The sequence below is a fragment of the Podarcis erhardii genome (genome assembly GCF_964252035.2).
Source record: "Podarcis erhardii genome assembly, chromosome: 9".
NCBI classification, from domain to species: Eukaryota; Metazoa; Chordata; class Lepidosauria; order Squamata; family Lacertidae; genus Podarcis; species Podarcis erhardii.
In genome coordinates this window covers 3,378,533-3,395,053 of record NC_138512.1, presented here as the reverse complement: position 1 = coordinate 3,395,053, position 16,521 = coordinate 3,378,533, and the positions used below count along the sequence as shown (strand labels likewise).

The window sequence follows — 16,521 nt, the reverse complement described above, 5'->3', positions numbered from 1 at the left end:
AAGAGGAGGGAATGAAGGAAGGGAGAGTTTAGCTCTGTTGCAATATAGATTGCAATATAGATTGCCTGAGCAGCTTTGGCTTTAGATTCCAATAAAGATTGCTTAAGCAGGTTTGGCTTGTGACACTGGTCAAGTAAAGAATAGGAGAAGCCACGTAGCCATATGAGACAAGGAAACGGGTGAGGAACTTGCTTAACGTGATTATCCTCCTAAGGTAAGATGCTAGGTTGGCGATTGGTGATTGGTGGAAGGAAGGTGTACCTATAGGTTGGCGATTGGTGATTGGTGGAAGGAAGGTGTACCTATAGGTTGGCAATTGGTGACTGGTGGAGAAAGGTGTACCTACAGTATAAGAATGCCTGCCAAATGCCATGTATTTGCAGCCAGTCTTTGAGAAGTGATTCCACTGGTTGTCTCTGCGCAGATCTCAATAAACTATTTTCTCCGAAGAACTCTGGTCCCTGGTGAGTTGTCTCCTCTGAGGTCCTGGGGAAGCGGGCAAATGAGCCTTGGCTCAGGGTCCTTATAATATAATAAGGCTTCACTAACAATGCATAAAGGTAAAGGGACCTCTGACCGTTGGGTCCAGTGGTGGCCGACTCTGGGGTTGCAGCGCTCATCTCGCTTTCCTGGCCGAGGGAGCTGGCGTACAGCTTCTGGGTCATGTGGCCAGCATGACTAAGCTGCTTCTGGCGAACCAGAGCAGCACACGGAAACGCCATTTACCTTCCCACCAGAGCGGTACCTATTTATCTACTTGCACTTTGACATGCTTTTGAACTGCTAGGTTGGCAGGAGCAGGGACTGAGCAACGGGAACTCACCCCGTCGCGGGCATTCAAACCGCCGACCTTCTGATCAGCAAGTCCTAGGCTCTGTGGTTTAACCCACAGTGCCACCTGCATCCCAACAATGCATAGCCATTGAAATATCCATTGCTGGTTTTCTGTTTCTTGCTTTGAAGTTCCACAGAGAATGTGGCAGCTCCACCTAGTGAAGAAGTCTTGGTACAGCCTTGGGTCTCTGTGGGATTTGAAATCCCTAATTGTACAAGGACAGAGGCGGGGAATGAGCAGTGGGAAGGGGGTGGGGCAGATCCAGGCAGACACAGTAAGGCCTGTTAATGTCAGTGGGAGAGAATAAAATACCTCTACCTCTCGTTTAAAAGGCAAGGGATACAGGGCCAGATTTAGGTTTTTCTTTAATTTTGGGGGGCTCCTAAGATATAGCTTGCTTAGCTTATACGTAAATCCAGCACTGAAGGGATAGCAGAACAGGACATCCTAACTGTGGCATAAAGCAGATCAAGTTACAACTTCTAATATCAACTGAGGTTGATTGTATGTGCTAATTGGTAAAGTTTCTAGTTCCTGGTGGTAATATGAATGTTACCTTTGAAGACAGCAAGAGTATTATATACATAAATATTGCCATTTAATCTGGCTAATAAAGTTTGAGTGCTAAAGGTTGGTGCAGAACTAAACTGAATATCCATAGGCTGGATCTCTCAAGTGTTACACAGATGGCATTCCCATCCCATAGAATAATAATGAATCTTAAGCACCGTATTGTAACCGCTTTTGGGCAGCCCTGATAGCATATGTTTGATTGTCTTTCCAGGAGAACAGTATCTTGGCTTTAACACAACTTCAGCATTGTAATTAGAGCCATCAACTTTAATTCCTGCTGGGGTTTCGACTGTATGAAGCATTCTTCCTTTCCAGGATGCAAGCACAGCCAATGACCAAGGACAGACAGCCCTCCAGATGTTTGGGGACTACAGTTCCCATCATCCCTGACCACTGGTCCTGTTAGCTAGGGATCACGGGAGTTGCAGGCCAAAAAATCTGGAGGGCCGAGTTTGCCTCTGCCTGACCAAGGATGATGGGAGCTGTAATTCAGGAACATCTGTAAGGCCAAAGATTCCTCATACCAGTCTTACATAAAAACTAGAGGCTCACAGTGAAACACCGATAGAAGATTTGGTTAATTAAAATAAATATGTGGCATTCAGTTTCCTTAGCCCTTGAAGAACAGCTGGTTCCTGCATCTTTAATAGTTCCTTAGGAAAGGGAATTGACAAGCTCCAGCTACTGAATTTCCTTCTTCTGCTCAGCAGCTGCAGGAAGTGTGGTCCTTTCTGTGTCTGCATGGTCCAATGTTCTGATATCAGGCAAGGTCAAATATCCCCCCCCCCCATCTATAAATGTAGATAAATCTCCCCTTTTCCCCTGAAATGAAAGTCAAGACCCTCAGGGTCCTGAAAGATGCCGTTCCTGGATGCTGTGTATAATGATGGTGCTACTTCTGTGAGGTTTTTGCTGCACAAAACCAAGGCCTTCTATTCTGAATTTTTACATTTTTAAATAACCTCCAGCAATTGATGTGACTTGCAGATCTCCTCATGTGGCAGTATACCTGCCAGCAGATTTTAAGAGAATTAATTGCAAAAACTTTTCCATGTCTTCAACAGAAAACATAATGGAGATTGATGGAGTGAAGATTAAAGAGAAAAGTAATGGTGAGAGTAAAGATAATCCTGCAGTCAAGAAGAAAGTGGTAAGTCATACATTTTTACACTTTGAAATACAGTACTTAAATGTGTTAATGGTACACTCAGTTTAGAAGCAAAGAGATGCAGTTATTGATAATGGCCAGTTTCTTTAAATTCAAATATTATACAATGGATAGACATTAGATTATGATTTCTCAGGGTTTTGCACTCATTTTGCCAAGCTCTCAGCTTTTTCCTAGTCATAGAATCATAGAATCATAGAGTTGGAAGAGACCACAAGGGCCATTGAGTCCAACCCCCTGCCAAGCAGGAAACACCATCAGAGCACTCCTGACATATAGTTGTCAAGCCTCTGCTTAAAGACCTCCAAAGAAGGAGACTCCACCACACTCCTTGGCAGCAAATTCCACTGTCGAACAGCTCTTACTGTCAGGAAGTTCTTCCTAATGTTTAGGTGGAATCTTCTTTCTTGTAGTTTGGATCCATTGCTCCGTGTCCGCTTCTCTGGAGCAGCAGAAAACAACCTTTCTCCCTCCTCTATGTGACATCCTTTTATATATTTGAACATGGCTATCATATCACCCCTTAACCTCCTCTTCTCCAGGCTAAACATGCCCAGCTCCCTTAGCCGTTCTTCATAAGGCATCGTTTCCAGGCCTTTGACCATTTTGGTTGCCCTCCTCTGGACACGTTCCAGTTTGTCAGTGTCCTTCTTGAAATCTAGTGTCGCTTAGATTTTGGTTTTATCTGCACTAAACATTTAAAACACTCTTGTACCAATTTAACAGTCATGGCTTCCCCACCCTCACAGTCCTGGAAACTATAGTTTATGAAGGGTGCTGAGTGTTGTGAGGAGACCCCTCACAGAGCTACAATTCCCAGCACCCTTCACAAAGTTCTCAGGATTCTTTGGGAGTAAGACATGACTGATGATTTAAATGTATCCGTGTGGATGTGACTTGACACACACTTGCAAATTTGCAGCTCCCCCCTTTGGCTGCCAGCAAGGGCAGCTGAGAGCTGGCAGACACAGGAGCTGGGCTACCAGTGGCCTCATGGACCTCATAGAACACAGTACAACTGCCAAGGATGCTGTGATTGATTGGAGTGGTCCAACAGCTTCTAGCTTGTCTACATACCTTGATTGTGTCCTTGATCTTCTTTGTATTGACCGCACAGCCAGAGTTATTTGATGGAATCTTAAGCCTGGATGATGGGATACTACATAGCTCAGTTGATAGAGCATGAGGTTTGTAATCTCAGGGTTGTGGGTTTGAGCCCCACATTGGATGAAAGATTCCTGAATTGCAGGGGGCTGGGCTAGATGACCCTTATGGTCCCTCCCAACGCTACAATTCTTTCTCTCTGTGTGTGTGTTATCCCTGATTGGTGCTGCACTTCCAAAACAGACCACCAGGTCAGGGAGGCTGGGCTGGGGCAATGATCAGCTTCCACAGCCTTGTAGCTGTGGAAAGAGATGGAGGCTTGTCATACATGCTAGAGGTCATTTGGGCACGCTCTACGGTGAGCACAATTGTGGACCTCTGGATATTTGCTGTGCAAACTCTCTTATGGGGAAAAACCACCCCTGACATAAATAATGCAAACAGAAATAAATCATCACAACCAGAAGGTATTGCGGAGGAAGAAAAAGGGCTGATTCCGAAACACCATGGAGAACTTGTGGTTTGGCTTCAAAACCAGTAATGGTACTGAGGGTCTTTCTTTTTTTCCTTTGGCTCAGAATATGATCCTTGGTGATTTCTGTTGCTCGCTTTCAGCACAAAGCTGACAGCACTGCAGACCCACAATTACAAGACAATTTAGAATTCTTGAGGGTAGGGACCCTTCTGCAAATATTCTCCACTCTTTTCGCAGTTGCTTGTCTCTATCAACAATGAGTCTGTTGAAGTTGACTTGCGCTGTTCAAAACAGAATCCAGGCAGCAAAGTAACACCATGGAAGGTCTGTGCAAGACTGATCAGGAAGAACTGCTTTATCTATTCTTTCCACTTTGCTAGAAAGAATATCACTTAAGGCCCTTCCAGACTAGTGCTTTTCTGAAGGTGTATTATGCAACTTGTCGCTGACATAACAATAGTGCATCTGTTCCCTGTTCAGGGAAGTTTTTAATCTGTGATATTTTAGTGTATTTCTGGTTTTTATGGAAGCCGCCCAGAGTGGCTGGGGAAACCCAGCCAGATGGGCGGGGTACAAATAATAAATTATTATTATTATATCAGTGATGCACACATCACTGTGCTTTATTAGTTGCTCTGCAATCCTTCTCCAAAGTTACTGTGTTTCTGCTACCTGGAGGGGCACTCTTGTGCTATGGTGCAACAAAAATGGGACACCTCCCCCACCTAGAATAATTGTTGTATGAAAAGTTACACGATTTTAGTAGGAAACTATGGGTCATTCACCTACTGTAAACAAAGCGATGTGGCTGTGTTACGGCAAAAATCTGGGTGCTAGGCTGCTCTGCCACCCAGCTCATCGGACTAAGTCCGTGGGTCCCTGCGGAGGAAAATGAGCTCAGCCGGAGACAGGAGCAAACTGCAGAAGGTCCAAGTTTATTGCGCAACAGGTTCAAGGCGAGATTGAACAGTGAGAAAGGGGTGACATGAGTTTTTGAAACTCCCTCCATGTCCCAGAATACAGTGCAAAACACGTCATGAATACATCACAGAAAGGTGGGGTTACACAGATCAGCACTTCAGGAAGGTGGAGGGGTTACACAGATCAGCACTTCAGGAAGGTGGAGGGGTTACACAGATTAACATATGGAGGAGGGAGGGGGGAATATGCAGAGCTGGAGATATGCACAGATAAACACTTCCTGGGGATGAGAAAACAATGGTCCCAAATATGCATAGTCTGCCACCTGACATTGTCTGGAGGAAAGGCTGATCACCTTGACACCTTGCTTGAGGGATTATGCTGGACAGGGGAGGTGTGATGGAGTCCTAGAGTAATTGAGCAAACTGGCACGCTGATTTTCTATGAATTTTATAGATTTTAGTCCCTTTTGACATTGACGATTGGAAATAAATTGATATATTGTAGCAAAGAAGAAGGTGAAGAAGACATGCCCCCCCCTTTCCGTATCAGTCCCCCATTCGGAGATAGATTTGCATTAAAGTTCTGTAAGAACTTGCAAATCTTTTCTCCGCACCCTAAATCTCGGTGAAGGTAGGGGTGCCCTGTGAGTGGGAATAGGCCCTAATGGAAAAGGAGGTGGGTTGAGCAGGGCAACAAAGGAGGGAGCAACACGGACCAATACAATGTATGTTTATGTTATATAGATATGCACTAAATAATAACTTTGTATCTATCGTACTAGATGTGTGGGTTTGTGTAAACCTGAAGGGGACTTGCAAATCATGCCTCTTAAGGCCATTTGCAAGTATAGTAGTACAGATAGCTGGATATAGGATATCGCATAAAAGGACACCTGTTGTATTTTGTTCAATAGTGGTCTATGCTTTACATTTAGCAGGAAGGTCCACTACTGACTGGGGAAAAAAATGCAGTTTGCTTTGTCCCCTGCCATTTTTGTGTTCTCAGGTGTCAAGGTAGCTTTTCTGTGGTCTCACAGTAGTGGCAATCCCTGGTGAATCCACTTAGGGCTTTCATATCAACCATGTTGCCTGGCACTCACCACAGCTGCCACAGGTTTGGACACGTCCTGAGGGAAATGTCCTTTCCTTGGCTTCCTATGGGGTTTTATTACTGTAGGCTCAGGTCTTGCAGTCATGGGAAGTTGCTCACTTGCACTTTAAGGACCAAAAGCTAATTGCAGCCTGGATACACTTGCCCAATTCAAACTGAGTCCAATTTGAATTTATCTTTCCCCATGGTTCTCAACTCTTCAAACCAATCTGTTAAAAGAAAACCATTCTTAAAAGGGCACTTGTCGAAATAAGTCAATTTAACTGTATAAGGGATCATTCCTGCTAAACCAAAGCATATCCACCTTCATGTATCTTAGAAGCTTCTCCTTGGTAAAGTGGGTTTTAGCACATTTTTAAAAATGGGTAGGGAAGTTGGCAGAGTGCCAGGTGAGACAACGAAATATGGTTATAAATTTATCTAAGTCTAAACATTGGACTACATAATAGCCTGATCTGTTAAAAGGTATAAAATGTATGAGGATCCTCCACTGTGGTGTAAGGAATAAGACATTAGACATAAAACACTTACACACAAAAATAGCCACAAAATAGCCCCCCCATTTGTGGAAATGACACACTGTCAGACACATTTCAACATTCCTATGTAATAACACATAATACAAAACAAACTAATTAAATATCAGTTGCATATCTTGAGACAATTGGGATATTTTATATATGTATCTTGAGGTTCAAAAGTCAGAAAATGTCCTTGTAATTCAACTCCACCCCCCTTTGTCAGCCCCACTCCCCCAGCAGTCTATATCCTTTGAAAGAGATAGCTGTGGCCACTTTGAAACTTTGGTGTCTTCTGTTGTGGTGGCGAAGCTTTTCATTGGATCTGTAGTAACACACTTGTAGAAGTGATATCCTGTAAGGGCAGGGTGGACTTAAAGGACACAGTTAAAATAATAATAACACACACACACACACACACACACACACACACACACAATGACCTATGAGGAACCAAAATAAATAAATGCTAAGACACAGAATTTTAAGTAATCTGAAGTAACAATGAAAATAAAAGAGTGTTTCTTGATGTGACAACATCGGCTAGAATGTTAATAGCAAAATACTGGAAAATGACTTAATGGCAATTTAAAGTTGTGCAAGTACCTTGAACTAGCCAAAATGACAGAATTAATAAGAAATGCTCAGGCAAGAGGTAAACAAATACCATTCCACAAACAATGTTTGGTTATGCTTCGATTAATTTCATAGACATCATGGAAAAACGGATTAAATAAATGGAAACAGATTATTTGTAACTTTAAAAGTGTCAAAGCCACGAAGAGATGGAAGTCACTAATACAGCAGGGATTTCACAGAACAGAAAGAAAGTTAATACAGTAGGGGTTTCACAGAACAGAAAGAAAGTTGTTGTGGGAGAAAAAAGGGACAAACACTTTGTTATCGGGGTTCACATATCCTGTTAAAAGGGAAAATTATTTCATGTGAGAAGCCTGTCAGGAAATGCTGTTCCTAAAATGCACACAAACAAAGTCTGTGATTTAAATCCCATTGAGGGGTGGAATTCTTTGATATTTACCTGTGAAAAGAATTTGGCATGTTAAGATTTCAAACTTGGGACACATTAAGGGTGATTTCTCTCAATGGTTCCAAGTTTTACATAAACCTCCCCCCCCACAGTTCCCCCTCCTTCCTCTCTCTCTCTCTCATTTCCTTTCCTATCCTTTTTTTTTTTTTTTTTGCTGATCTAGTCTCTGTGCATGTGTGGAGTTCATGTCTCAGCAAACCTTTTATACTATTGAAATGTTGCATCTTTTGGCAAAATTAGAATTTGAATAAGGGAAGGGTAAGGAGTAGATTTTAAAAGAGGGTTAGATTTAAAACAAAAAAGAGAAACTCAGCAATTGAAGTATTCACCAACAAAAGCTAGCAATTTCAGCCCAAGCAAAGCGACTGCTTCCTTTATGTACAGGAAAGGGCTAATATCCCTCTGGTCATTCGTGGAACAATGCCGCGCCCTTATATATGGGAAAAAATGGCCAGAGAGTCAGAATTCATAGGATTTTTTAATTATTTTTTTTTTAACATTCTAAGTTTTTCGGCCTTACCATTTGCAGACAAAAATTTTCCTGCCCCTTTATTTACAGGATTGGTCAAGGCCCATATGTATTTGTCTGATTTTTAAATAGTAGACAAAATGATAAACACTGTAATCACTCAAATGCTTGATATTACCAGTTGTGCTTCAAAACATCACAGCTTCACCTCTCACCTTTTTTAAAACTAAAGAGCAAAGCTAGGCTGAATTTCAACTCCATCACCACACCAGAATTTAAGAATTACCCTGCAATGCTTGCGGACACATGTCCTTCCACACAGCCACAAATTGGGAGAGTTGAAAGGGACCCTGGGGTCATCTAGTCCAACCCTCCAAAATAAAGGGCTCACAGCAAGATTTCACAGCAAGATTTGTACTACACACACATACTTATGTACACAGGCACTACTGGGGAAGAGAGCACAATCAGTGCTCCTATCATGTACTAAGGAAGAGGAAAATAAAAATTCCCAACTTTATACAGAACCCTTTAGCAGATCTTGAGATTAGTTTGAGTTTACTTCCTTAGACGTGCAAGTTCCTTAGAGTGCAAGTTCCTAGACAAATGATCTTTAAAGACAAATGATCTTTAAAGAAAGATTGAAGTGAACATTTTCTTAAGATAGGGAGAGGATCTCTTATAAAGCATAGTTAAAACAGCCATAGATTTGATTTAAAAGGGAATACAAAAGTGACAATTTTTCCTGAATTTGCAGAGGAATAGTAAGCCTAATCTCAAGCAGAAAGAGGCAAAATTTGCAGAGGAATAGTAAACCTAATCTATGCCCCCCCCTTTTTGCAGTTTCCTTTAAAGGAAGCTTACTCGGAAGTAAATTTACCTGGCACAGAAGAAGAGAAAGGAAAAAAAAAAAACCCCTGAAAGAGACAGAATGAAACGGGGGGGGGGCATTTTCTAAGAAAAGAGGCCTGATATCAGGAGCCTTACAATAACTCTTCTGTCCAACCAAATCAAAGTTAAAACTGGACTCAGATATTTTCTTAGAAGGAAGACCATACTTTCATAGGCATGTGCTTCATGAAATAAATACACTGCATTTTAGCTTGAGAGAGCAGTTGTGCTCACCCACACTTTTGCAGCAGAAACATCTAATTCACATTAGAAACATTCACATTCCAAAATAGACTGTAGACTCACGATCTGAAAAGTTGCGGCAAAGCAAGAGGTGGGGTAAACATTTGCACCCTTCATTCTCATTTTGTCTTATTTAGGACTGATAAGGTCCAGCATAGCTTCCTTAAATTTAAAATTTTGAAGCAAGCTTGCAGTTTAAACTATGCGCGCTTAAGAAAGGCAGTCTGTCAGAGACAGAAGGAACAGACAACACACATAACAGACAACATGTAAACACACATATTCTCATATATGTATTAACACACAACACACATAACAGACAACATGTAAACATATATACTCTCATCCTTTAGTTGGTTATTGCAAGGAGTTGGGCTGCTTCCTTTAGCTTTCATTAAGTGAAATTAGTAGGAAGGTCCCACATGGTTTTAAGAGCCTCCTTGCCTCTTCAAACACCACCAGTTAACCAGCCGGCCAACGCAATTCGGGCTTGGCGGAGGCGGTGCTGGCGGGCCAGATTTCAGAACAGAGGTTCTCTAATTTTGCTTCGATAATAATTTGTGGCCAGGAATCGTCTTCCAATACGTGATGACAAATTGGAGAGGAGAGTCAGGGTCCTTCTGAGACTGAGATGGCTTTCTAGAAGCCTTCTTCCCAGAGTGAGCCCGCTCGCGTTTGGAAGCCTGGGTACCCATTTTATGTTTTACGCGTGTCTAGACAGAAAGAGGGAAGAGAAAGGGCGGTAAGGATTGGTATATCCAGGAGATTGATATACTTAATACGGGATTTATAGTAAAGAGGGGTCTTTAGTCGCTTGGCAACTTCCTTAGAGGGTTTTTTAAGAGCTCTAGCTATCCGGTATTCCTTCCTATTTCCTTAGTCAATAACCTGGGGTCCTTTTCCACTCTGCCGATCCCGCCCAATTCCTCATGGGCTATCCCTCCTGGCAACCTCCTACCTATCGTCAATCTCAGGAAAAGGGGCCCTACTGAACGCCCGCGCCGTGCGGTGCCAGATCGGGTGATCCCTGGATAGAGTTTTGAACCGAAAATCCCCCTTGCTTTTGGAAGCGGGCTCACGCACGATACACGTGTTACGTGGCACCGACCAGTGCGGCTGGGATTGGATAGAAAGCCAGACCCCTTCCTGCCCCCTCGGTGAGGACGCTCGGGAAGTTCGGAAGAAGAACTCCAACCCCTTGCTTTCAACTGGGACGTCCGTTGCGGAGAGTCGGCTGTTTTTCAAGTCGGGTCTCTCAGTCTTACTTTCGGACTCTCAGTTGGTGCGGCTGACTGGAGGGTTTGAGAGGAGAAAGAGATAGAGCTCAGAACCCCCCTTTTGGGTCGAGCAGCAGTCCACGGTCTCTCTCACCAATTGGACCAAGAGACAGGCGAGAAGGAGCGATAGGGAGGAGGGCAGAGAATTCAGTTGCCAGGAGATTTCCACCCCTTTCCCACCAGTGCACTGGATTTTTCCTTTTCCTTATACTCACGCGTCTTCTATGATGATCCCGGGATTGATGAATAAGCCGGCTGGATCCCTCTTTGCTCCCCGGCTGAACTCCTGGGGCTTTCGATTACCGCCCGGAAGATGGCCGGGGGTCCAAAGGATCTTCCCAGGCAAAATGGCCTGGTGCCGGCTGAAGATTTCGGGGCCCCCGGTCAGCAACGCGGGAGAACCGCATGCCCCACGTTGGGCGCCAACTGTTACGGCAAAAATCTGGGTGCGAGGCTGCTCTGCCACCCAGCTCATCGGACTAAGTCCGTGGGTCCCTGCGGAGGAAAATGAGCTCAGCCGGAGACAGGAGCAAACTGCAGAAGGTCCAAGTTTATTGCGCAACAGGTTCAAGGCGAGATTGAACAGTGAGAAAGGGGTGACATGAGTTTTTGAAACTCCCTCCATGTCCCAGAATACAGTGCAAAACACGTCATGAATACATCACAGAAAGGTGGGGTTACACAGATCAGCACTTCAGGAAGGTGGAGGGGTTACACAGATCAGCACTTCAGGAAGGTGGAGGGGTTACACAGATTAACATATGGAGGAGGGAGGGGGGAATATGCAGAGCTGGAGATATGCACAGATAAACACTTCCTGGGGATGAGAAAACAATGGTCCCAAATATGCATAGTCTGCCACCTGACATTGTCTGGAGGAAAGGCTGATCACCTTGACACCTTGCTTGAGGGATTATGCTGGACAGGGGAGATGTGATGGAGTCCTAGAGTAATTGAGCAAACTGGCACACTGATTTTCTATGAATTTTATAGATTTTAGTCCCTTTTGACATTGACGATTGGAAATAAATTGATATATTGTAGCGAAGAAGAAGGTGAAGAAGACATGCCCCCCCCCTTTCCGTATCAGGCTGTCACAAAACTTTCGTGGGCACAAATGGTGTTGAAAACATGAATTTATATACCCAGCCCAGTGGCAGGACAAGAACAAATCGTGATGTCTGACTCTGGAGAGGCCTGGGGAGGGAATTATTTGTTCTATGCAAGATATGAGGGGGAGAAAGGTGTAGAAAGAGTGTTGGCTTTTTAATATTATTCTAGAATCAGTATATGCAAAAAGAAGCTTTTGCATCAGATTCATATACACAACCACTATAATTGTCACTGCTAAATATTTTTTGAGTAAGACAGAATTAGAAACTGAAGGAATTAATGATTGACTGAAAGGGGCTATAAAATGAAGTTGTGTATCACAGTGTTTTCTTATGTAAACTCTTCACATTTTATAATCTGTTAATTTAGAATGTGAAACTTAAAAGAGGAAGAATCCCTTTGAGCACCACATGTCTCAACACCATCAGTTACACAACTTGTCTGGGTGTGTCAAACAAATTTGCCCTCAGGGGCCATTAAAGCATTTTATCATGGTTCCTTTTGCAATGTTAACTGTCAAGTGTAAAATTCATACTACACTGTTTGAAAATTTTCATCTCTATTTTTTGCCAGAAATCATTCTACATCTTCCTTAACACCTTGGGTGCTACAAAATCTTTGAAAGAATCAGACATGCACTCATTCTACTCTGCCTTAACTCTAGAAATGACTGCAAAATGTCCAACAACCCAGTCAAGGGATTTGCAAAGCACCTATACTTTTGGGACCTCTGTGTTGGTTTTCTGGGCTAAAAACAAGCTTGTAATGTGAACCCCCCCACACACCAAAGTACAGATGTACCTCGGAAGTCGAACAGAATCTGTTCCAGAAGTCCGTTCAACTTTCGAAAAATTCAGAAACCAAGGCGCGGCTTCTGATTGGTTCCCGATTGCTCAGGTACGCGGGAAACAATAGCGGAAGCCGCATCACACATTTGGCTTCCAAAAAAAACACTCACTTCTGGTTTTTGATCATTCAGGAGCCAAAACGTTTGACTCCCAAGGTGTTCAGGAGCCGACGTACGACTGTAGTTGAGAATGGATTGGTGTCCTTTAGCTGCCTTTCCTGGCAGCCTGATAGGCATTTATAGCTGGGTGTGGTTGGATTCTCTTGCCTTTTCTGGCCAGGACTCAGTAATGTTATTATTGTTGGTATCTGTCTTGGGAGACAATGGAGGGGGACACCTTTGAGGGTGAAGTCAAACCATTGGAGAGTTACACTTCCTGCTGTGGCTGCAGAGACAGATACAGGAGAGACATGTTTTGCTGCAGCTGGGGCAGAGGAAGGTGTCTGGCTGTGCTGATGCAGATCCAGTATGGCATTTCTGCAGGGGGTTGGATTAGATGACCCTGGGATCCCTTCCAACTCTACCACTCTATGATTCCATGGTCACTGTTGAATTCTGGACCAGATATAGTTTCAAAATATTCAAATCTGGCCCCACAGTGTAAAAACTGAAAATGCAGAAAGTACAAAACGTATACCTTTCCTAAACTAAAAGCTACAACAATCCAGCTACAATAGGGGACTATTTTAGCTGGATTGTTGTGTTTGTGTTATATGTAAACACTGTTAATGGGAGCAAGAAGGAAGAAGAAAAGTTGCGTCTACATTATAACCAACATTTTTAAATCAGAGTTTTATATATTGATTTGTGGCATAAACCGATTTGAAGCTTACAATGAAAAAGTCCCAGTTCACATCCACTCTCCTGCAAAGGGGTGCTTACTATGTGGGGCTGTTCATGGCCATGACATTCATCCACCATTCCTCTGGCTTTGCTTTAGGATGTTTGCACGTCTTCTGGTTAACTTCTTTGTTTGCCCCACATTTTCCCCAGTGCCTTTCTCCATCGCCTTCCAAACTGCAAAGTTCATGTTCTAAAGTTGATTTGTTGCGCTCGGGCAACGGGGCATGCATGTGCAAGCCTAAAGTTTTGGCATGTGCTTGAATCCCTCCTGCCAAACAGGCTGGAGGTAACCCGCAAGAGTGATGATGGCCTGACTCCCCGACGCAGACCCCCCCCCCGGCTCCTGAAGATGTTGCCCCTTCAGACTTTACTTGAGAACATTACACAGTGGGTCCCCCCCCCCCTTTTCCTTAATCGGACGTAACATGACGCAGCGCAGCCGTTGCATAACATGCTGAGAAGCGGAGCTCAGCCATGTGCTCGAGAACAATCGGATTCTTTCACCGAAGGGAAGCGGGAGGCAATAAGCGAAGTGCCTCCGACGCACCCGGTCTCGTGGACGGGGATTTCCTCGCAGCCATCCACACCCCCGGCCACCCACTCGAGAATGTTTCTCATCAGCCTGACATGGAGGGGTGATCTTGCGACCCCTCTCCGTGGCTCCGCAGCAACTAGTCAGGGCTATTTGGAGCGGCGCACGGCAGAGGGAAGCCCCCTTTCCAAAAGCGTCTCGCCCCCCCCCCTCCCCACCATGCCTGCGAAGCCCGGGCAGCCGCCGACTGCGCCCCGGTGGCTGCGCGGCTGGACTCCGGCGCCGCTCCGCATTTGCGTTGGCCGGATCTGGCGGAGAAGGCGGTGCAGGGCCGCTCCCTCCCCCGGGCTGCTGAGCCGCGGGGCCCGGCGGCGCCTCGCCTCGCTCCACCTTTGCAAGGCCCCGCCCGCCTGGCGCAGCCAAGCAGGTACCGGGGCGCCGCCGCCGCCGCCGCCGCTGTCCAGGTGTCCCGGGCGCGCCGGAGGAGAAGGCCCCGCGCCGCCCCCAGCATGACCAACCTGGACCCGCTGCTCCGCACGGGCAGCCAGAGAGGAAGGCGAAACGTAAGGAGCCCCGGGCTGGGCTGGTCCGGACTGCGGAGCCCGGCGCGCATAGCTGCGCTCCACGTGGCCTTTCCGCGGCTCCAACCCGCGCGCAACGCGTTTTTCGCCCAGGGCGTGCGCGGAGGTCGCCTGGCGCTCGCGTTTCCCGGGGCGGGAAGGCGGGACGGGGCGCGGAAGCTCTTCAGATGGGTGGCAGGTGGGGAGAGCGCGGCTGCCCTCTCTCTGTTTTTCTGGATACTGGAAAGTGCGCTTTGCACGAGCTCAGAGGCCAGCATCACAACCTGTGGCTGCGCGCGCGCGCGTTTCAGTGGGGAGATTCTTGCACAGAATAATCCCCAGAGACAACAAAGCAGGCGCGATCCCTTGGGGACTCCTCCTGCGCCAGCCCGGCTCTTGGCCGGTTCCCGTTCGCTGGGGGGGGGGGGAGTGGGGCTGGCGCAGCAGCAACGTTCAGAGGGGGCCGCGGGACTTGCACCGGAGCCCTGCAGACGCGGACTGCTTCCCTTTCCAGGGAGCTTTGGCGCAACAGCTGTTGGATAGCAGAGCTAAAAATACTGCCCGGCACCGGGTACTGTCGCCCAAGGAGAAGAAGTGTATCGAAATGAGCTGGCTGGATATTATTAGCCCTCTCCGAAGGGGCAGAGAGAGAGGAAGTGTAAACAGAGCAGGCAGAGAAAGTTCTCTGCTCTGTTCTTCCCTCCCCCCAGTTTTAATCTCTACCTGTGTGCTCCACTAAGCCCTTGGCTTAACCCTTTAGCTGTCATTCCCGGCTGAAAAGAAGCCTCAGAACTTGTGAATGAGCTGCAGTTAAGCACATCCCTCCAGTTTCATGCTTTCTTCTCCCAGTGCCAGCCAGAGACATTTTGCAGCCTCAAGAAGAGCCCAGTTGGCTTCCCCAGACTAGGGCCAACGCTGAACATTGGTGGTGGGGAGGTGGTGTTTTGCCTTAAAGTGTGCCTTTGATATATGTTATCACTGGTCTTTATGTCTTTAGCAGCATGTTATGCATGAACAGGAACAGCACCATACATCTACCCCTGCAGAATTTTGGCAGTTACTGGTGTAACATGTGCACACACCATACATTTAAAGCACATTCTTCCACCCAAGAATCCTGGGAACTATTGTTTGTCTCCCACAGAGCTGCAATTCCAGAGCAAACTATAGTTCCCAGAATTTTATTTGGGGGGGGGGGTATTCTTGAAATCCAGAGTGCATATATGTAATCAGCAGTTAAAGGAATAAGCTAGGAAGTTCTCCCTTCAAATAATGATGAGGATGAGCCTTAAACTCTCCAGCTGCCTTGTGCACACACTCGTCCTCTGAGCCACACTCCCTGTTTTACATGCAGGGCCACAGCTGTGGGGAGGGCTCAGGGAGATTCCCAGTATCTTCCCCAAATTTTCAGTTAATTTTTAAAATAAAAAGCCCTTTTATATGTGCAGATGGTATTGTGAATGAACCTGCAGTGCCTGGGCAACGAGGGCAAAGAAACTGCAATAATTGATAAGCATTGGGTCCTTATTTTTAAATTTCAGAAAATAGCATGTTATTTTAACTGTATTTAATTAGATCACTTTAACCCTTGGTTCTTCTGCTCTGGTTCTTCCGAGCAGTAGCGGGCAGCATGGTGGGCTGGCCGTGCTCACTTGACCTTTGGTCAATCATGTTTCTGGTGCTTACCAGAAGGTAGAAGGGGTGGGGAGGGAGGTCTTCACAGCACACCTCCCACCGCCTTGCCCCGTCCCCATCTCATCCAGGATAAGGTCAAGTGAGAGCTGGCATCTCACCACACCATCTGCTCCTGTTCCACGTTCTTGAGTCCTTTCTCTAAGTCCACCCCCCCTCTGGTTATGGGACTGACCCATACCTAGGGATTGGCTTGCCTAGCAAGGTTTTGCTTGTAAGGATTATTAACATTGTGTATTTCAAATGCTTTGGATGTTCCAGAGTGTTGTATATCTTTCTACATATTATCTCTAGACCCA

At 45.6% G+C, this 16,521-nt stretch overlaps 1 protein-coding gene and 1 long non-coding RNA gene across 5 annotated transcripts in view; both read left to right on the top strand.

Annotated features, from left to right (window-relative positions):
* Positions 1–16,521, top strand: part of LOC309350038 — a 191,364-nt gene that overhangs the window by 124,931 nt on the left and 49,912 nt on the right. The window lies entirely within an intron of this gene.
* The window catches only part of SLC2A9 (solute carrier family 2 member 9), a 98,385-nt gene that overhangs the window by 31,952 nt on the left and 49,912 nt on the right, over positions 1–16,521 (top strand). For 2 of the 4 annotated variants that reach the window (XM_081876331.1, XM_081876332.1), the window contains exon 2: positions 2,473–2,558. In XM_081876331.1, the coding sequence (XP_081732457.1) occupies positions 2,481–2,558 (78 nt within the window). In that variant the 5' untranslated portion in view covers positions 2,473–2,480. Of the gene's footprint in view, positions 1–2,211; positions 2,559–14,130; positions 14,534–16,521 lie in introns of those variants that run through there. The other 2 variants (XM_081876330.1, XM_081876333.1) reach the window with 2 other exon arrangements.